Raw genomic sequence first — 23,370 nt, forward strand, 5'->3', positions numbered from 1 at the left:
TCATAGCCAGATTCAACCTTTTGTACAGTTTCTTAGATCTATTCCTTTCTTTTGCATTACTGTCATCTATATATACTTTTTTTTTTTCCACTCAAGAACAGGAGTTATGCTTGAGCTCATACCCCCTTTTGGAGAACTTCTGTTATCATTTTCAGTTCTTACAGTAGTTTCTAAAAATAGAATTAACAAGTTTAGTTTTGTCCTTCAACAGCATAGCAGGTTCTTTTTTTTATTTCCCCACTCATTTTTCTTCTTTAATATCGCTCAGCATCGATTTGTTTGTTTTTGTCTATGTACCTTTACATGATACTGAGTTCCTTTGGACTAGCATTCCTCTCTCCCCTCCCATTACCTAAAATGTTTTATACCCATTATGGCAAGAACTCATGGAGAATCCTAGCTAATAAGAGGGAATATGCAAATTGACCATCACGCTGTAACACAATGGCGGCACCCAAAGCAGAGGCGGGGGATCCTGTAACACAAGATGGCGGCACACACAGCGGAGGCGGGGTTCCCATAACACAAGGTGGAGGCACCCACAGCGGAGGCTGGGGATCCTGTAACACAAGATGGTGGCGCCCAAATCACACCGAAGAGAAGGTGCCTGTGTAAACTGTGAAATGCATGCCCTTAACGAAATTCAAGAGGAATTCACATTGCATGGAATGAAATGTTCACATTTCAAACTTCCAGAATATCCTTCATTAATGAATGCAAATACATGTGATCAATTGTACGAGCAACAAAGGGCAGAGGTTTTGATAAATTCTCTGAATGATGAACAGTTGGCAGCCTTTCAGACTATAACTTCAGCCATCGAAGATCAAACTGTACACCCCAAATGCTTTTTCTTGGATAGTCCAGATGGTAGTGGAAAAACATATCTGTATAAAGTTTTAATACATTATATTAGAGGTCGTGATGGTACTGTTTTACCCACAGCATCTACAGGAATTGCTGCACATTTACTTCTCGATGGAAGAACCTTTCATTCCCAATATAAATTACCAATTCAATTAAATGAAACTTCAATTTCTAGACTCAATATAAACAGTGAAGTTGCTCAAACCACTAAAAAGGCCAAACTTCTCATTATTGATGAATGCACCATGGCATCCAGTCATGCTATAAACGCCATAGACAGATTACTAAGAGAAATTAAGAATTTGAATGTTACATTTGGTGGGAAAGTTCTCCTTCTCAGAGGGGATTTTCGACAATGTCTCAGTGTTGGGCCACATGCTATGCGATCAGCCATAGTACAAACGAGTTTAAAGTACTGTAGTGTTTGGGAATGTTTCAGAAAGTTGTCTCTTAAAACAAATATGAAAACAGAGGATTCTGCTTATAGTGAATGGTTAGTAAAACTTGGAGTTGGCAAACTTGATAGCAGTTTTCATTTAGGAACAGATACTATTGAAATCCCCCATGAAATGATTTGTAATGTGCAATTCTTTGTCCAAAAAGTGAGCACGTTCAAAAATTAAATGAAGAAATTTTGGATATACTCGATGGAGATTTTCACACCTATTTTGAGTGATGATTTCATCGATTCAATCGATGATGCTGAAAAGGAAAATTTTCCCTTCGAATTTCTTAATAGTATTACTCCTTCAGGAATGCCGTGTCATAAATTAAGAATGAAAGTGGGTGCAATCATCATGCTATTGAGAAATCTTAATAGTAAATGGGGTCTTTGTAATGGTACTAAATTTATTATCAAAAGATTATGACCTAACATTATCGAAGCTGAATTATTAACAGGATCTGCAGAAGGAGAGATTCTTCTGATTCCAAGAATTGATTTGTCCCCATCTGGGCCTCCCATTTAAATTGATTAGAAGACTGTTTCCTGTGATGCCAGCATTTGCGACAACTATTAATAAATCACAAGGACAAACTCTAGACAGAGTAGGAATATTCCTACCTGAACCCGTTTTCGGACATGGTCAGTTATATGTTGCTTTCTCTCGAGTTCAAAGAGTGTGTGATGTTAAAGTTGTAAATACTTCATCACAAGGGAAATTAGTCAAGCACTCTGAAAGTGTTTTCACTCTTAATGTGGTATACAGGGAGATATTAGAAAAAGTTTAATCACTTTATCAGTCATTGTTTGCATCAATGTTATTTTTATATGTTTTTGTTTTCATATCATATGTTTGTTGTTTTATACCATGTTTTGGTTGTTAAATCATTTTGTTATTGTTTATTAATAAATTCATATATTATTTTCATATACATTTTACTCATTTCCTCTCATGTCTGACACTTCTATTATAAAGGGCAAATAGCAATATTAAAATATTTCCTCTAATTAATCCCCTTTTAATGTGCACGAATTTTGTGCACCAGGCCAATAATATAAATATATTATAGCAACTCAAGCTTTTCACCATTGGTTCTCAAAGCAGGCTTTTGAGGGTAGAAGTCATCTGGCATATCAATTCAAACCAAGGGTCTTTCTCTTAAGCCTCTTTCTCTGCCTATACACTTTCATTAACACAACTTGGAAAGAGATTTTGGCTCTTAGACTACTTAATACAGTCAAACCTCCATTCTCGAATGTCTCCCATCTCAAACAATTTGGTTCTCAACCAAGTTGTTCATGGAAAAAATGTCTCAGTTGTCCAACAAAACTTCAGTTCTCAACCTGACAACCCTTTCATGCTGGTACGTCAGCATGACAAAAAGCATCTCAGACCACAAACAAAAGAAAGAATGCACCAGTATTAGTCAGTTTACAGCTAAACCTTGCCTTGTTAACATCTCAGGAAACTGTGCTGTGAATATATTTATGGTGAGGTTTTTTTGCTTTTGTTGTTGGCCAAATGGATGATTAGCACAATTTTAAACCATAAAGAGGCCATCAAGAGTGCCAATGCTGCTAGGGTGTGACAGAAACAATGATCAAAGGCAATTGAAGAGGTAGAAAAACTATTGATTTGGATAAATGAAAAGCAATTAGCCAGTAACAACATTTTTTAGTCCTCGATATATGAAAAAGTGAAGATGCTGCATAATGACCTCCTGAAAGACACCCTGGAACAAGTGCTGAAAGTAATTCATTTAAGGCTAGTAGGGGTGGTTCAATCAATTTAGGAAAAGCAGTGTTTATAGAGTAAACAGTACATTAGACATACCCTATATAATAAAAGGCTAATATGTAAATAGACCGAATGGCGGAATAACCAAACAACCTGTTGCTATGAAGTGCACTGACCACCAGGGGGTGCATGCAGAACATGGCAGATGTTGGCCGCAGCAGGATGGTAGAGCAGGTGAGCGGGGCGCCAGACCAAGGTGGGGCGCTGGTCACTGTCATCGGGCTGAGCCTCTGGTGGTTACTGAAAATTCTTTGCTCCCGTGTGCCACGGTCCCACTGGGCGCTCACACCTGCTGCCGGTGCTGGAGCTGCCGCTCGCACCCGCCGCCAGCACCTGGCGCCAGCCCCAATCTCTTGGCGCCAGCCCCAATCACTCGGCACCATCAGCGGGTATGAGCAGCAGCTGCCAACCCCGACTGCCCCTCAGGGCTTCTCCACTTCCCCTGCTTCTGAGGGGCGATGAGGGCCGGCAGCCGCCTCTCACACCTGCTGCCAGTGACGGCCCCACTCGCACCCGCTGCTGGTGCCAGCCTCAATTGCTCCATGCCATCAGCGGGTGCGAGCAGGGCCAGCGCCATCACCATGTGGGAGTGGCAGTGGCGGGAGCAGGGCTGCCAGCAGACAGGGGGCTGGGGGCTGCAGTGGGAGGGGCCAGGCGGGGGCATGGAGGATGGGCCAAGACCCGCCCCTGTGCCAACCGCAGCCTCGCAGCCCACAGTTCCTTTCAAGGTGCATGAATTCGTGCACTGGGCCCCTAAGTACTGTATATAAGAAAGATTAAAACAGAATCATTTGGGGGGTCTGGAATGAATTAATTCAATTTACACTAATTTTCTAGGTGAGAATCTCACCCTTATTCTGTTTATTATACAAGAGTGTCCATGGAAGGGCCCATGACATCATTCTCTTTCAATGATGACACTATAGATTCTTCATCTTAGCATGGTTTTACTTATATGGTGTGGAACACCACCAACACACTTGATGCCTACAATATAACCTGTTTTTAAAGATTCACATGAATGGAACATCTCCAGTTTATTTTTTGAAAAAGGAAAGGTCTTCAGCTGGTCTTGGTGTACCCTGAGACTTTTGCTGAGTGGCCTCAGATCCACTGGTGCCAAGTTTGAATGTTTATCATCCTGGTGTGAACACTATGTGCCCCTCCCTGGTGTGACTCACTGAGAACCTGCTTTAAGTAATTCATGTACCACTAGGCCGGTTCTCAACCTTCCTAATGCCGTGACCCTTTAATACAGTTCCTCATGTTGTGGTGACCCCCAACCATAAAATTATTTTCGGTGCTACTTCATAACTGTAATTTTGCTACTGTTATGAATCGTAATGTAAATATCTGATATGCAGGATGTATTTTCATAGGTCGCAACCCACAGGTTGAGAACCGCTGCACTAGGGGCTCTTTTAGTGACTAAACCTGATAAATAGCCAGCATGTGGAGCTGGACCCAGGAGTACCTTGAGCCTCTTGATGACCTACCCCAGGCTGGGTACTGGTGGAAGCAGGGCTCAGTATGAAGCATGGCCCTTCCCACATGCACCTTGGCCCAGCAGAGGTAGCCACCAACTGTGGATCACTTTGTAGCTCCTAACAGGTAGCTCAGAGCCAGTCACAGGCAGTGTCTGACACTGACCTGCACCAGAGTCCTCTCCATGGAGTCCATGCTTCAGTGAATGATAACTGCTGTTTGGGCGTATGTAAAGATTTAAATTTCGAGATAAAGTGATCCAAAAAAGGTCTGACTTTGTAAAGATGGTCTGTTACATGCTGTTTGTGAATTGTCATTCAGATGGAAGAATATAAGGATATGCTCAAACCTCTAATAGGTTTTGGAAATATGGGTGATTCAAATAAAGGATCAGTTGACCAGTAATCTTTCCATTCTGGCTTCTTCATTAGTCCCATCAATAAAATTAAACCAAGAAACTTCTTTATATCCACATAAGTACTGTCCATCCATGGTGAAGTTTTAGTCGAGGTTTTGTGGTATATTTCCATTTGGTGATGGTATAAATTGGTTTGAGGAGTAAGGAGATTGAAAAAATCCTTATCAAAAATAAATTGGTTGCCCTAACTGGCTTGGCTCAGTGGATAGAGCGTTGGCCTGTGGACTGAAGGGTCCCAGGTTTGATTCCGGTCAAGGGCATGTACCTTGGTTGCGGGCACATCCCCAGTAGGGGGTGTGCTGGAGGCAGCTGATAGATGTTTCTCTCTCATCGATGTTTCTAGATCTCTATCCCTCTCCCTTCCTCTCTGTAAAAAATCAATAAAATATATTTTTTAAATAAATAAATAAATTGGTTACTTCACTTATACTTCGTGGGTCTTCAAATTGAACAGTTATGCCTGAAATATTTATATAAACCTCTAAGGCTGGTAAATGTCTTTTTCTGCCCATACTTCTTCAGAATCACTTTTGCTGTCAGGTATTATCACATTTCTCTTTTGTCTTTGTGATGGTCTAATGTCAGACTCATTACTATCTTCCAACAAAATACTACTATCTTCCAGCACATAATTCACTCAAAAGTTCTTCTCTGCCACAACATGTCTTTTTTAAAACTTTTGCCATAATAAAAAATGGATAGAAAGAATTAGATGTATTGCTTGTCACATCTCTTGAAATACTGACTCACAAGTTGAGAAAAAGACACACATAATGAAGAGGAAAACTAGGGACAGCCAAAAAAGTGCCAAGTAGTGAAGTGGCTCATATCTTGCACCTCTTATAATCTGAGCCTAAACAAAGATAACTAAGAAAGCAGTCTAGAGCTCTCTTTTAAAACTCTATATTGCTTTCAGATCTTAAAATTACTTAAATTAATGTAAGTGCAGACACGAGTTATCTGTGACCAGTCAATGCAATTTGGGAATGGAAACACAAGTTAACCCGTGACTGGGCAGCAACGTTCAGACGCAGAAACATGAGTATACTCATGATGGATCAGCAAGGTGCTAGGATGTTCAAGGAACTTAGGGGATGAATGGAGGAACTCAGTAAAACTGTAACAAAGAGATAGTAAGCATAAACAAATGATATAGAAACCATAAAAAAGAGCCAGTCAGAAATGAAGAATACAATAACTGAAATGAATAATACACTAGAAGGAATGAACAGCAGATTAGATGAAGTAGTGAGTCAAATCGGCCATTTGGAAGACAACGTAACAGAAGACACACATTCAGAACAGCAAAAAGAAAAAAATAGTTTTTAAAATGAGTTTAAGGGACCTCTGGGACAACATCAAGCATAACAACATCTGCATCATAGGGGTAATGGAGGAAAAGAGAGAGACAAAGGAATTGAGAACCTGTTTGAAGAAATAATAACTGAAAACTAGTTTCCTAACTTGATGAAGAAAAAAGGCACACACGTCCAGGAAGTACAGAGAATCTCAAACGAAAAGAACCAGAGAGCCCCAGCCACATCAAGACACTTCATAATTAAATGGCAAAGGTTAAAGACAAAGAGAAGTATTATAAACAGCAAGAGAAAGACAGTTAATTACCTACAAGTAAGCTCCCATAAGTCTATCAGCTGATTTCTGAAAATATAACACTAGAGGCTGGAGGGAATGGCACAAAGTATTCAAAGTAATGAAAAGCAAGAACCTGCATCCAAGACTACTCTATCTAACAAGGCTATCATTTAAAATTGAAGGTGAAGTAAAGAGCTCCCCAGACCAAAATAAAGGTTAAAGGAGTTCATTATCACCAAACCAGTATTACAAAAAATGTTAAAGGGACTTCTTTAAGAAAAAAAGGAAACATAAATATGAATAATAAAATAGCAATAACTACATACTTATAATCATTTTAAATATAGATTAAATGCTACAATCAAAAGACATAGGGTAACTGAGTGGATATGAAAACAAGAGACTTCAGATAAAAGACACACACAGACTGAAAGTAAGGGGACAGAAAAAGATATGTCATGGTAATGGAAACAAAAAAAAAGAGCTGGAGTAGCAATACTTATATCAAACAAAATAGACTTTAAAACAAAAGCTATAGTAAGAGACAAAGAGAAGGACATTACATAACGATAAAGGGAGCAATCCAACAAGAGTACATAACCCTTGTAAACATTTATGCACCCAACATAAGAGCGCCTAATATATAAACAAAGCAAATACTGGACATAAAGGGAGAGGTTGATAGCAATACAGTAATACTAGGACTTTAATACTCCATTGACATCAATGGATAGATCTTCCAGACAGAAAATCAACAAGAAAACATCAGCCTAAAAGGACACAGTAGACCAGATGGACTTAATTTATACTTTCAGAGCATTTCATACCAAAGCAGCAGAGTATACATTCTTTTCAAGTGCACACAGAGCATTTTCCAGTATAGACCACATGTCAGGACACAAAACAAGTCTCAATAAATTTAAGAAGATTGAAATCATATCAAGTATCTTCTCCATGACTACAATGGTATGAAACTAGAAAGCAAGTATAAGAAAAAAACAACAACTGAACAACACAAACACGTAAAGGCTAAATAACATGCTACCAACCAATGAATGGGTTCATAATGAAATCAAGGAAGAAATCAAAGGATACCCTGAGGCAAATAAAAATGAAAACACAACAACCCTAAATCTATGAGACACAGTGAAAACAGTCCTAAGAGGGAAATTCATAGAATTACAGTCCTGCTTCAAGAAACATGAAAAATCTTGCCTACCCGGTTTGGCTCAGTGAATAGAGCATCAGCCTTTGAACTGAAGGATCCTGGGTTCAATTCAGGTCAAGGGCACACACCTCAGTTTTAGGCTCAATCCCTGGCCCTGGTCGGGGTGTGGGAGGCAACCAATCGATGTTTCTCTCTCTTCTCTCCCCCTCCCTTCCACACTCTCTAAAATTCAATGGAAAAATATCCTCAGGTGAGGATTAACAATAAAAGAAACATGAAAAATCTCAAATAAACAATCTTACCTTACACCTAGAGGAACCAGAAAAAGAACAAAGTCCAAAGTGAGTGGAAGGAAGGAAATAATAAAGATCAAGTGGAAATAAACAAAATAGAGTCTAAAAAAAAAATAAGATTAATAAAACCAAGAGCTGCTTCTTTGTAAAGATAAACAAGACTGATAAACCTTTAACCAGACTCATCAAGAAAAAGAGAGGACCCAAATAAATAAAATCAGAAATGAAAGAAGTAACAACTGACACCACAAATAGACAAAGGATTATGAGAAATTATGAGTAACTATATGCCAACAAATTGGACAATATGGAAATGAATAAATTCCTAGAAAAATACAGTCTTCCAAAAGTGAATCAAAAAGGAACAGAAAATCTGAACAGATTAATTATAACTAATGAAATCAACGCAGTATTCAAAAAAATTCTCAGCAAACAAAAGTTCTGGACCAGTTGGCTTCACAGGTGAATTTTACCAAACATTTCAAGACTGACTAACACCTGTTCTTCTCAAACTATTCCAAAAAATTCAAGAGGAGGGAAAACACTCCCAATCTCATTTTACAAGGCCAGCATTATCCTAATTCCAAAATCAGATAAAGACACTACAAAGAAAAAAAATTATAGGCCAATATCCCTGATGAACATAGATGCAAAAAATCATCTATAAAATATTATCAAACTGAATTAAGTAAAACATTAAAAAGATCATACACCATGGTACAGTGAGATTTCATCCTAGGATGCAAGGTTGGTACAATATCCATAAATAAATGTGATACACCACATAAACTAACTGAAAAATAAAAAAATATAATATCAATAATGCAGAAAAGGCTTTTGTCAAAATCCAGCACCCATTTATGATAAAAACTCTTAGCAAAGTGGGACTAGAGAAAACATACTTCAACATAATAAAGGTCATATATACAATAAACCCACAACTAACATTGTACTCAGTGGGGAAAAACTAAAAGTGTTTCCCTTAAGATTAGGAACAAGATGAGGATATCCACTTTCACCACTCTTATTTAGCATAGTACTGGAAGTCCTAGCCATAGCAATCAGGCAAGAAGAAGAAATAAAAGGCATCCAAATTGGAAAGGAAGAAATAAAACTGTCATTATTTGCAGACAACATGATACTGTATATAGAGAACCCTAAAGATTCCACCATAAAACTAGAACTGATAAACGAATTCAGTAAAGCAGCAGGACACAAAATAAATATTTAGAAATTGGTAGCATTTTTATATACCAACTAGAGGCCCGGTAAATGAAATTCGTGCATGGGTAGCGTCCCTAGGCCTGGCTGGCAGTCAGGGCCGATCGGGGCCTTCCTTTCAGCTGTCAACCAGGGCCTTCCTTCGTTCCATGCTACCCGCTGGTGGTCAGCACACGTCATAGCGAGCAATTGAACTCCTGGTCTCCTGGTCGAACTCCCAAGGGGACAATTTGCATATTAGGCTTTTATATAGAGAGACTGGGGGCCCGGTGCACAAAAATTTGTGCACTGGGGAGGGGGTTCCCTCAGCCCAGCTTGCCCCCTATCACATACTGGGAGCCCTAGGGGATGTCCTACTACCTGCTCCCTGCTCCCTTGGGGAGTGGGCCTAAGCCACAGTCTGGCCACCCTTTGTGGGAGTCGAACAGGCTGATCAGGGGAAGGCACCAGCCCCATCCCCACACTGTTGCAGCCACTGCAAGTCAACAATTGCTGGCTGGCTCCGCCCGGGTCCCCCGCCTCTGCCGCCATCAACAATCCTTGGCTGGCTCCTCCCTGGCCCAAGCCTAAAGCCTCTGCTGGAGGCTTTAGGCCTGGGCCGGGGCACCCCCAGCTCCTGCCGCCGCCGCTCGCTGGTTGGCTCCTCCCCGGCCCAAGCCTAAAGCCTCTGCTGGAGGCTTTAGGCCTGGGCCGGGGCACCCCCAGCTCCTGCCGCCGCCGCTCGCTGGTTGGCTCCTCCCCGGCCCAAGCCTAAAGCCTCTGCTGGAGGCTTTAGGCCTGGGCCGGGGCACCCCCAGCTCCTGCCGCCGCCGCTCGCTGGTTGGCTCCTCCCCGGCCCAAGCCTAAAGCCTCTGCTGGAGGCTTTAGGCCTGGGCCGGGGCACCCCCAGCTCCCGCCGCCGCCGATGGCTGGTTGGCTCCTCCCTGACCCAGGCCTAAAGCCTCAGTCTGTGGCTTGGAGCCGACATATGCAAATTAGCCGCCATCTTGGCTGACAGTTAATTTGCATATACTCACTGATTAGCCAATGAAAAGGGTAGCGGTCGTACGCCAATTACCATGTTTCTCTTTTATTAGTGTAGATAATGAACTATCACAGCAATTTCAACCAGTATGCTGCAAGGATTTTTAAAACATGCAATACCTGACTAGTCAGGGGCAATGACCTCTTTTCCCTTAGATTGTCAAATAAAAAAATGACAACAGCCAACACAACAACAGCCCTCCAGTTTGAATAAATCAAAATTAGATTTATTTTTTTGTTCAGATCAGCAAAAAATGTATTTTTTGGGGTGCCGCAGAAATTTAGTAATTAGTTTATGTGTGCCATGAGATGATAAAGATTGAAAATCCCTGAACTATCAGAAAGAGAAATTATGAAAACAATCCCACTTACTATTGCATCAAAATAAAATAAAATACCTAGGAATAAATTTAACCAAGGTGGTAAAATACTGGTAATCTGGAAAATTTTAAGACACTGAAGAAAGAAATTGAAGAAGATACAAACAAATGGAAACATATACTGTGCTTATGGATAGGAAGAATTAACATAATTAAAATGCCCATAATACCTAAAGCAATCTGTAGATTCCATGCAATCCCTATCAAAATACAAATGGAATTTTTACAGAACTAGAATAATCCAAAAATTTATATGAAACCACAAAAGACCCCGAATAGCCAGAGCAATCTTGAGAAAGAACAAGTTAGAGGTATCACACTCCTAATTTCAAACTATAAGACTATAATAAAATTGCATGGTTCTGGCATAAAAACAGACACACAGATCAATGGAACAGAGTAGAGAGGCCAGAAATAAACCCACACCTATATGGCCAATTAATATAGCAACAACACTCAATAGGGTAAAGACAGTCTAGTCAAGAAATGGTGCTGGAAAAAATAGATATATGCAATGAATGAAACTAGACCACTTTCTTATACCATATATAAGAATAAACTCAAGCCCTGGCCGGTTTGGCTCAGTGGATAGAGCGTCGGACTGCGGACTGAAAGGTTCCAGGTTCGATTCCGGTCAAGGGCATGTACCTTGGTTTCGGGCACATCCCCAGTGGGAGGTGTGCAGGAGGCAGCTGATCAATGTTTCTCTCTCATCGATGTTTCTAACTCTCTATCCCTCTCCCTTCCTCTCTGTAAAAATTCAATAAAATATATTTTAAAAAAAAAAAGAATAAACTCAAAATGGATTAAGGACTTAAATGTAAAACTTGAAACCTAAAACTCCTAGAAGAAAACATAGGCAATAAAATCTCTGACATTTCTCTTAGCAATACTTTTTTCTAATATATCTCCTAAGTCAAGGAAACAAAAGAAAAAATAAACAAAATGGAACTACATCAAACTAAAAAGGTTTTTTAACAGTGAAAAAACCATCAACAAATGAAAAGACAACCTACTAAATGGGAGAAGTTATTCACCAATGATATATCCAATGAGGGGTTAATATCCAAAATTTATAAAAAACTCATACCACTCAATTTAAAAAATGGGTAGAGGACCTGAATAGACACTCCTCCCAAAAGGACATACAGATGGCCAAAAGAAATAGGAAAAGATGATCAACATCATTAATCATCAGAGAGATGCAAATTAAAACCATGATGACATATCACCTCACACCTGTCAGAAACTGTGTCATCAACAAATCAACCAGTGTTGGAGGATGTAGAGAAAAGGGGACTTTCTTGCACTGTTGGTGGAAATGCAGATTAGTGCAGTCACTATGAAAAACAGTATGGAGGTTCTTCAAAAAATTAAAAATAGAACTGTCTCATGACCCAGCATTTCCACTCTAGGTATATACCCAAAGAAACCCAAAATACTAATATGAAAGAATATATGCACCCCTATGTTCATTGCAGCATTATTTACAACTAGAGGCCTGGTGCATGGATTCATGCACATTGAAAGGAAATTAATTAGAAGAAATATTTTAATATTGCTATTCACCCTTTCTCTATAATAGAAGTGTCAACCAAATTCACGATCAACAATGACAAATCGAAACACACGCATGCGAATGGCGCCAGCGAGAGCTTTATATGTATCGTGCATGCGCGAGTCAACTTAGCCTTTTATAGATATAGAATAAACTTGCTTAATTAGACCTGCTTTCTGATGTAAACTTTTCCAGCCCAGTGAAGCACTCCAACTTCTCTTTAAGGTAATTGTCAGCAACACAGCAGTAAACATCAACATGAAGCAGATTATTATTGTAGATCACACAGGGAGAACGAAGGGTAAAATATTTAACTGCAGCAGTGTTTGACTATAATCTGTGCAGTGAGAAAACCTGAAGTCATTTTCAAGGTCCACCATTTCTTACTTCTTTTCAGTCAGGTCAAGTTTCTAAGCTTTCTAAATCTCCGTCTTCTGGCTAATGAAAAGAAAATAGGATTCCACCAAGTCTCCTATCTACCTACTCCAGGACTTCTGTGAGGATCAAATGAAATGAGGCACGGGAAAACGCTTCACAGACATTTGGTTACAGTGTAAAATGTTTCCACCTGGCTCTAAAGCAAGTCGTGTTCCTGGGCTGAAGAAACTGCAAGAGGCTAGTCATCACTAGGGAGAGGAAGCCGGGCGTTGCTTTGTGACGTTATTACCTGGACGGACACTTAGCATATTAGTCTTTTATATTCATAGATAGCCAAGATGTGTGCTCATTAACAGATGAGTAGATAAAAAAAAGTGGTGGTACATATATACAATGGAGTATTATTTGGCTATAAAAAAGAATGAAATCCTACCATTTGCAACAGCATGGGTGGACCTGGAAGGTATTATGCTAAGTAAAATAAGTCAGACAGAGAAAGACAAGTACCATATGATTTCACTTATGTGTGGAATCTAAAGGGCAAAATAAACGAACAAACAAAATAGAAAAAGACTCACAGATACAGAAAATAAACAGATGGGGGGACAGTGCCAGGGTGGTGGTAGCAGTGGTGTTTGTGGGGCTGGGTGAAAAAGGTGAAGGTAGTTACAAAAATGTCCTGGGGATATAAAGTACAGCACAGGGAACATAGCATTATTGTAATAACTATGTACAATTCCAAGTGGGTACTTGAAATATCGGGGGACCACTTTGTAAAGTATATTGTAATCTAACCACTATGCTGCACACCTAAAACTAATACAGAATAATACTGAATACAAACTGCAATTGAAAAATAAAATTTAAAAATAAATAAAAAGAAAAGGTTTTTGATGATATATATGTTAATAATCCTTATTTTCTTTTCCTTTGTATTGTTATTTTGGAAAATTACAAGAAAATGATAGTTCTGGTCAAAAGGCTAAAGTAAAGTAGATTTTAAACAGAAATAGGTGCTATATGTGTCTGAATGCTAGGATTACTAGAGTAGTTGTGACCCATACTAAATTACTTTTTAGCTCTTTGAGCATCATAGTAAGAATTGACCCCTGCTGTGGACTGAATGTTTATGTTTCCCCAAAATTCCTATGTTGAAGCCCCAGTCCCTAATGTGATGGTCCCTGTAAGTGTGGATTTTGGGAAGTAACTGAATCAAGAGAACGGGGCCTAATGAATGAGATTAGTGCCTTTACTAGCGACATGAGAAAGAGGATTTCTCTTCCTGCCATGTGAGGACAGAGCAAAAAAGATGTTCTTCTGCTAACCAGGAAGAGCTCTCTCATTAGGAACTGAATCAGCCAGTATCCTCATTTTGAACTTCTCAGCCTACAAAATTGTGAGGAATAAATTTCCGTGTGTAAGCCACCAAGCCTATGGTATTTTTGTTATAACAGCCTGAACTGACAGACAATCCTACTAGCCAAAAATTAATAGCAATACCCACCTTCATCCTCACTGCTATCAGACTCAGGAAGTTTAAGTCTTCTCCTCTTTTTCTTCATGTTTACAGTTTCTTTTGTCTCATCATCAGAGAACTCCACTCGCTTCCCCCTGTGGCCATCCAGGAAAAATTGAAGCATGTTACACAAAATAAAATTATAAGTATTCATATGCTACTATGGGTCTTGCATCATAACTCATGGTCTTAATTCCAGAGGACAGAAAAATCAATAAGAATTCTTTTTAAGGCTAACTGACCAGAACTAGGTTACTTCATGGGATGACCAGAATAAAAATTTTCTCTAGCTCTCTCTAGACCACTGGAAACTACTACCAGATTATTGAGCATCTTCCTAAATTCTTACTGCCCCTGTTGGCCTTTCAATAATTAAACAAGCATTCAATAAGCAGCTACTAACTACATATATGAGGCTCTTTGCTAAACAATGAGGATGTAAGGATCAAGAAAATACTGTTCTCAAGGAGCTTTAACTGGAAAAACAGGTATAAGCACTACTGTAATACAATGTGATCATTTTATCGGACAAATGTTATGGGACATGAGTCTTACTTAAAAACTTTAAAAGCTAAGTATAAGTTCATCAGATAGAAAAGGGGTACATATTTTATAGAGAAAAAAACAATATGAGCAAAAGCATTAGACCTCAAGGTGTATCTAATGACATAATAAAAAACCTATACTCCATCCCATCCTGACATTATTTCGCTCCTCTGGATACTCCATCACATTATTCATTCATTAAAGGGCCCACTGTATGTTAGAGACATAATTTATATCTACAAGTATTTTATTTCTTATATAACTTTAAGTATCAACTTATTTTTCTATCTTAAGGTATGAAAAGACAAATTAAACCCAAAATAAATAGAAGGAAATAATAAATATAAGAGCAGAAATCAATGAAGTAAAGAAAATTAACACAGCTAAAAGGCATTACTTTTGGGGGAAAAGATTAATAAAATTAAAAAGCCTTTTACAAGACTAATAAAAAAGACAAAAAATATAAAGAATGAAGGAATCTGCAGTGGTAACTACAGGTACTCAAAGAATAAGGATATATTATGGACAACTTTACCCAATAAGCTCAACAACTTAGATGAAATAAATTCCTTTAAAAACACAACCTAACTGACTCAAAAAGAACAAAAGAATTTGAAGAGCTCTATTTAAAGATATAAAATTAATTTCTTAAAACAAACTTCCCAAAAAGAAAACTCCAGGCCCAGATTCACTTGTGAATTTTATCAAACTTTGACGAGAGAAATACATATCATATACAAATAGAAAACAGAGGAGTACTAAACTCCTCCCAACTAATTTTAATAAGTCGGCATAACACTAATACTAAAATATGATTAATGTTACTAGAAAAGAAAAGATCCATAGACCTTGTAAATGTAGGGGCAAAAAATCCTTATAATATTAAGTAGAATCCAGCAATATGTAAAAAGGCTAGTAGACCTCGACCAAGTTGGGGTTTATCCCAAGAATGCAAGGTTGGTTTAACATTTGAAAACCAATCAGTGTAATTCACTATATTAACAGAAACACTGTATGACCATTTCAATAAATGCAGAAAAACTATCTGTCAAAATTCAACACCCATTCATAATAAAACCTCCCAGCAAACTAGGAACAGAATTTCTTCCATCTAATAAAGGGCACCTATTAATATATAGTTAACGTTATACTTAGTGCTGAAATACTGAATGCAATCCTGTCGATAACCATCAAAAACAAATGTACCCATGCTGGGACATTTTAATCCACCCATATCACATGTTCCTAGGAGGTGAGGCCAACTGGACAGAGCCTTGACCCTGAAACTTCAGCATTTTGTTGATGTTTTCTATCAGAGTATCCCCAACCTTGCCACAAAAGTAAAGTATTTCTGGGCCTATCAGTGCTGACAGTGTCCTTTAGAATTTCTTTCAACAGACTAATTCCTACCAACTATGAGGTAGTGTCTCAAATTCCTGGATCCATTTTTAACAGCTTGTGTGCTTTTTATTTTCTTTTCTAATTACATTTTACCACTTGAAAAATAAACTCATTGATATAAAAAGAAAACAAAGAACTTTTTCTCTTAAATTTGACTGGAAAGAGTAACCTTTCATTTGCAATTTGAAGTGAAAAACAGACACACCATCAGGCACACTTAGGCCATGTCCACAAATTCAAAATAAAGGAGAAAAAACAATTGATTTAGGTCAATGGAGTCCAAAAAATAGACTTTGGGCTTTAAATGTCCTAAAATGCAGATTCTAGGTCTGCTTCACTAGACAACTAGACAAGCTATTGAACTTCTCCCTCACTTTGGTTATGTAGCCGTATCCTGATGGCATTAAGTAGGATTTAGTGCTCAACTGAAAACTGCCGGCTGTCAATAAGCCCAGACAGACCTTCTCAACCCCAGAAGAAACACACTTTCCCCAAAAGTGACAAAATTTTCCTACCTTTTTCTCTCCTTCTGCTGCATCTTAACAGGCTCTGCTTTTTTGCTGGGTTTCTTCAGACCTGCAGGGGCTGCCAGCTTTGGTTCAGTGACAGACAGTAGAGGTTGTTCCACTACTTTTTCTTCTTTCACTTCTTGTTCTGAATCCAAGTTGACTTTAAGTTTATCTACAAATCAAGTACAGCAGACAATGTACAATCCCATCAGGCAATATTAATCTATCATTCCTTTGACAGCCTACTAAGTGCCAGGTAATATGTTAAAAGCAGGGGCTAAGGGGGAAAAAATACATTCCCTGTCCTAACAGAGCTCATGGTCTAGTCAGAGAACATTTCTCCTTTCCAACTACCACTCTCGATATTACTGTTTTCTTTTCTGCTTCCAGCTAATCCCTCTTAATATCACAGCCCCCAGGGCAAGTAATACTAAAAGCAAGGCTTAGGAAAGAAATGAGATATCACTATTCTCATTAGCTAGATGAGGAAACTAGCTCAGAGGAATTGAAGAGTCAGAGGACTTAAAATGCTTCCCAAGAGTACACAGCTTACAAATAGTGACAAGAGAAATTTGTGCTAAAATCTTATTTTCTACTAGTAGCCCTGCGCACAAATCCGTGCGCCAGTAGTAGCTTGCTGCCCTGCCCCCTCCTGTAGCTCTCCACTGCCAGCTTGTAGCTCGCTGCCCCACCCTCCTGCTGATCCATGATCCAGTGGTTACGCGGTCGGTTGTTATGCTTCACGGTGTAACGACCATTTGCATATACATCTTTATTATATGGGATTAGACTATCCTTTTAAGCCTGCATACTTTTATATCCGACTACCTTAATGATATAATTGAAAGACTACTTTGGAATCAGAAAAGTTTGGTTCAAATCCTACTTCATTCTGGGCAAGTTAATTTAAAAGTCACGTCTTCTCTGTAAAAACTGGAGTAATATTTAGAAGATTATCATAAGGATTAAAAGAGATCAACATATGAGGTTAAGTGATTTACTTTAAGGTAACACTGATGGGAAAGGAAGAGCCAGTTTAACTGCTCAAAGTCTTTACCCCTTTTCCTACACCAAGCTGAAAAACACAAAAACAACTATGGTGTAGTGCAGAACACTAAGAAACTTAAGCAGGATGGGGCTTCCATCTGAGAAATTATAGAAGAAATATACAGAAACTATATGCTATATTCAGTAATAGTTGGGTTTTTTAAAAGAAAATCCACACAATACTCTCAGAAAGTTGTAAACAGCCTCTTCAATAAGTAGTTTTGGTTATAAGTCATAAAATAGCTTAAACCACCCAAAGTTCAGGAAAAAATTATTGCTATCTTAGTTTTTGGCTGTTACACATAGCTTAGTATAATAGTTTATAAATAAAGTATATTATTTGAAAAAATAGATGATGGATAAAAGTGTAACACGCAATCTGTTTATGCTTTCTTTTTTGAAAACTTAAATGGGGAATCTGTATGGTTGAATCCACCATGGTGTCATTCTCTATTGCATTTTTACTACTGCTGTTATAAAGTATCAGTACTTCTCAAACTTTCCCACCTAACTATATAGAAGAGTAAACATGACCCGAAAAAAGTTCGCTGAAGTTGCATGTGCATCTTTAAAGTTTATGCAAATTCTGCATTCTATCATATAACTGACATTATTTTGTTAGTATCTATTTCAAAATTACATCATGAGTAGGAAAAACCTCCAAATATTTCCTACCTACCCCATGGGTTAAAGAAAAAGAGGCTATTAATTTCAGAAAACTGATCTAAACTAAAATACCTTTGATCAAATAGATTTAGCATCCAGAGTTTTATTCTCTGTTTTGATTTCACCTCATTTTGGGAACTCCAATTTATACACATATAAAACTATAATTGGCCAATTAGCTGGTAAAGAGGCAGTTTATTTGTAACAATTTCAGGCAACTGTTAAGAAAAATTTAATCACATTTTCTCATTACCTGAATGGTCAAGTTACTTGTATCATCTGACTAATTAAAAGCATCTCATTTTTATATTCAAGAAAATATAAAACCACTTTTCAAGCAAAGAAAAGTAACACAATGACTTTAATTGTCATCAAAGCTGCAATTGTTTTAACATAAAAGGCATTAATTTTTTTTGGTTATTGAGATATAATTCACACATCATAAAATTTACCCTTTTAAAGTGTACAATTCAGTGTTTTTCATTTGTGCAACCATCACAGAATCCAATTTTACAACATTTTCATCACTCCCAGACCTTGACAAGCACTAACCTACTTTCTCTATAGATTTGCCTATTCTGGACATTTTGTATAAATGGAATCAAATAATACATGGCCTTTTATTTTTGGCTCCTTTCATTTCTCATGTTTCAAGGTTCATCCATGTTGTAGCATGTATCGATACTTCATTCTTTTTTGACTGAATAATATTCCATCGTGTGGATATGCCACTGTAGTATATCCATTCATCAAATTATGGACCTTTGGGTTGTTTCCACTTTTTAGCTATTATTAATGCTGCTGCTATGAACATCTGTGTACAAGTTTTGTGTGGACATACAGTTTTAATTCTTGAGTAGATACCTGGCAGTGGAACTGCAGGATACCTCTAGATTTAACTTTTTTTTAGTATTGCCATACTTTTTTTTAAAGAGAGCACATCATTTTACATTCCCCACAGCAATGTATGAGAGTTCAACTTCTCCACGTCTTTGCCAATGCTTGTCCAGCATTAAGTTGTAAATGTTCAAGTTCCCACAGTCACCTCTCTTCATCTAGCTCTCAAGCTTCATTTTCATTGCAATGACCTTGTTATGTGTAAAATATAAAATATTCATCAATGTAACTGTAAACATTCAGCCTTGAAAAAAACATTAATCAACTTTGTAAGCCATTCTTTTTATTAGGTAAATATTGAATTATTTTATATTATTTAGGTTTTACTCCTCTATTACATTCCATCATAACACCCTTTACTCTCTGCCTAACAATTACAATCATTAACTATTTTATTGTTTTTATATTTATTTGTGTCTCTGCCATGTGAATGAATATAAGGGCCACGAGGGCAGGAATCTTGTTTGCATATGTTTTGATCCATTGTAGCACCAATGCATAATGGTGCCAAGCGCATAGTAGGTGTCAGTAAATACTTGCTAAATAACACACATGAATAAATAAATGTATACTTCTGTATAGTTTGATTGCCCCCCCCCCCTTTCAGGCCCTTCCGAAGCAGCAGCGACATCTGCCATTTGGTATTTTCTCGGAGAAGAAGCTGATTTTATTTTATTTTTTTACATAGCAAATATTCACATCTTATGTATTTTAAAACTAATTTAAAAATTCACCCAGCCAGTGTGGCTCAGTGGATGAGCGTCAACCTATGAACCAGGAGGTCAGGGTTCAATTCCTGGTCAGGGCACAGGCCTGGGTTTCAGTCTCAATCCCCAGAGGAGGGCGTGCAGGAGGCAGCCAATCAATGATTCTCTCTCATCATTGATGTTTCTCTCTTTCCCTCTCCGTTCCTCTCTAAAATAAATAAAAATAGCTATTTTTAAAATTCACTGGTTATTAAAGTTAAAACGCATAAAAAGCAAGCAAACAACATTACATGTGAACCTCATTGAGGCTGCCAAGAAACCACACAATCTAATTAGGTACAGTGGGCAGAGCAGTACCAGCCGCACCGGCTAGTGACATTAGCATGATGTGTCTTCATAGACGTAGGGAGCCTTTTGTTCACTGTACTTGCAAGAATACAATTGTGCTTCCCAATATTCTGAAAGTATCAAATTTTCCATATGCTTTCAGAACACAAAAATGTTCTTGGATAGCTTTTATGACAAATAAAAAACTATCACTCCAACCCCTCTCCCAACCACCAATTGGACCATCACGGAAAAGCCGAATTCTGACTAATTTTGCTTGCATACGCCCTTAATAAAATGCTTCCCCACAAAATCTTTATAAAACTGATGCTCCAAAAAAATGCTATAATTATCCTGCGGCTCCTACATTCTTCCTGATATTCTGCCACATACCCTCAGGGGATGTTTACTTGATATAAGAAGTATGAAAATATGTGACTATTGGTTCCTTCCATATGAAAGAAATCCTATTTTTAGAAATATTTTTAATAAAGGAGATATTTTTTAAAAGCCAGTTTAGATCCCTATCTGAGCATTTCTAATTCACACTGAGGTCTAATCTGCAAAAATAACTAAAGAAAGGCTAAAGCTTTGTTTTTGCAGCCCCTTGGGAGATAGGGATAGTAATGGTGACACCAGGCAAACTGTACCCAGAATCCAAGATATTAACCTCAACACTGTACTGCTTAACCAGGCAGCCTCCCTTTTGTTTTAATTCCCATTTTCAAGAGCTCTATAAAACAAATATTTTTTTTATTTTCAAGGCAGGAGGTAAAAATAGGAATAGTACACTACACTCCAAAGCAACGGTCGCCAACCGGTGGTCTGTGAGGTCCAAAAGGTTGGCAACCGCTGGTTTAAGGAAACCTTTGGAGCAGTGGTCGCCAACCACTGGTGGTCCGCGAGGTCCGAAAGGTTGGCGGCCACTGCTCCAAAGGATCTAAACTGAACCAAACTCACCCATAAAATCCACGATTCCAGTTGGGTTAATTTCATCAATATACTGAAGACTAATGTTAAGATTCAGGAATGCTACATGGTAGTGTCCCAGATGGGTAAAACAGGCTTTCACCTCAGATAGGTAATAAGTTGTTATAATAATATTCATATATTAGTATTCAAAAAGAAGGTAAGAACATGCTTACTCATAGCAGCTTTTCCAAAAAAATTGCTCATCACATTCCCTTTCCCTGGTGCCTTGTTGCCTACTGAAGATGCCTAAAAGTATAGAAAGAGAAAACATAATTTTTTTCTTAGTGTTTAGGCTGCTCTTCAAATATCAGTCTCAAAAACACTTTCTTCAACAGCAGAGCACACTGTCATGATGGTTCAGTCTTTATATAATCATGCCAAACATGTATGCATTAGATATAAGAACAAATTCAGACCCACCCGTACCAGTATTAATCTCCAAAGCTTAGGTCCTCACAGTTCTTATAAAATTACTATCCATGAATGTGTCTAAAATTTTCTTGAGTGAATTTAAAAACTACTTAGTTTGACAAAATTAAAATAGATCAGAGGCAGTATGGTAATCGATGGGGAAAACCCTGCAAAACATTACATTTGTAATCATTAGAAGTGGATTTGATGCTGGTTCCACCACTTAGTAGCTCAAGACTTAGTGAGAAGCATTATCAAAAGAAAAAGACTGTTTCATATGAAAATATCAAGAATTAAAGGATTCAAACTGAAGTATAAAAAATAGAACTAAATATCGGAACCTTATATAATCAAACTACTACCACTGGAACTATTTGTGCTTTGCTAGTTACCCATTCTGAGCTGAAAGGTTTACCTTTAAAGAAGACTTACATTTGTTACCTCTTTAGCTTCCGTTTTGGTTTCTTTGTTAGTATCTTGGTTTTTAGAAGCAGCTTTAGAGGCAAACATTCCCATAATTCCTTTAGGTTGGTGGGAAATCTGTTTGGAAGTAGGTGGGCCATGACCATTGGTGGTCAACTCACTATTGGCTTGTGTCTCACTTGATACCTGAAGATTTGACTGGTCAAATTTTTCAGAAGATGAGATTTCAGCAGAAGCTCTAGGAACTGCAGCTGCACACTGTATGGCACTAAACCTGAGACAGAATGTTACATTAATGTCAATATCGAACCTTACTTTCAAACTCTTGCTTCTTCAATGTAATACTTTTTAAGCCTAACACTATTAAAGGAGAAAATTTCAGAACTAGAATGAATTTTAGAAATTATTTCTGCAAAGCACTCATTCAGATAAATATTAGAGAGAAGCCAGTGACTTGTCTTAGATTATATATCTAGCTAGTAACAAGACTAGGATTGGAATCAAAAGTAGGATAGGGGAGGTTTTGAGATCTTGCTCCTCAGCATGTTGTCAATTTGGTTCAAATAAATTCTTATAAAAATCCAAACAAAACAAAAACCCTAGGATATGGAATCTATTATACCACATTAAATATTCTTGTTTTGAAAAAAGCATCCTAATTCTAAATAGTAAGAATATACCAACCAATAATAAAAGATTAGTAATTTCACCATACTTGGGAAACCAAATAATCCTTTTTTTTAATATTTTAATATTTACTCCATGTCATCCTAAAGGGCTAGACATGCAATAAATACTAACTAATTAAAAATTAAGAACTCTAAATATTAACACATTTCCTGGCAACTCTCCTGGCCAGAGTGGATCATGATTAAAACATGTAAGAAGCGCCAGAACTGGTTTGGCTCAGTGGATAGAGCGTCAGCCTGCGGACTGAAGGGTCCCAGATTTGATTCCCGTCAAAGGCACATGCCAGGGTTGTGGGCTCGATCCCCAGTAGGGGGCGTGCAGGAGGCAGCCAATCAATGATTCTCTCATCATTGATGTTTCTCTCTCCGTCTCCCTTCCTCTCTGAAACCAATCTATACTAATAATAGAGGAATATGCAAATTGTCTGGGACACCGTCACAGTAACAGTAACGACCAAACAACAGGCTGCATGGGGCAACAAGGCCAGCAGGGGGGTTAGTGAGGGATGACCAAATGACTGAACAGTAGGCTGCGTGGTGTGACCAGGCCAGCAGGGGGGCATTTGGGGGCGACCAGACTGGCAGAGGGGGCAGTTAAGAGCTTAAATAGAGGTGGTTAGGGGTGATCAGGCTGG

At 38.2% G+C, this 23,370-nt stretch overlaps 1 protein-coding gene across 2 annotated transcripts in view; it reads right to left on the reverse strand.

The window, feature by feature from the left end:
- The window catches only part of POLD3 (polymerase (DNA-directed), delta 3, accessory subunit), a 59,139-nt gene that overhangs the window by 13,663 nt on the left and 22,106 nt on the right, over positions 1–23,370 (reverse strand). Inside the window, exons 6-9 of one of the 2 annotated variants that reach the window (XM_014540420.1) lie at positions 22,065–22,320; positions 21,386–21,458; positions 16,603–16,768; positions 14,129–14,235 (exon numbers count right to left, since the gene is read on the reverse strand). In XM_014540420.1, the coding sequence (XP_014395906.1) occupies positions 14,129–14,235; positions 16,603–16,768; positions 21,386–21,458; positions 22,065–22,320 (602 nt within the window). Of the gene's footprint in view, positions 1–14,128; positions 14,236–16,602; positions 16,769–21,385; positions 21,459–22,055; positions 22,321–23,370 lie in introns of both variants that reach the window. The other variant, XM_005867073.2, reaches the window with a different exon arrangement.

The sequence above is a fragment of the Myotis brandtii genome, unplaced genomic scaffold (genome assembly GCF_000412655.1).
Source record: "Myotis brandtii unplaced genomic scaffold, ASM41265v1 scaffold244, whole genome shotgun sequence".
Lineage (NCBI taxonomy): Eukaryota > Metazoa > Chordata > Mammalia > Chiroptera > Vespertilionidae > Myotis > Myotis brandtii.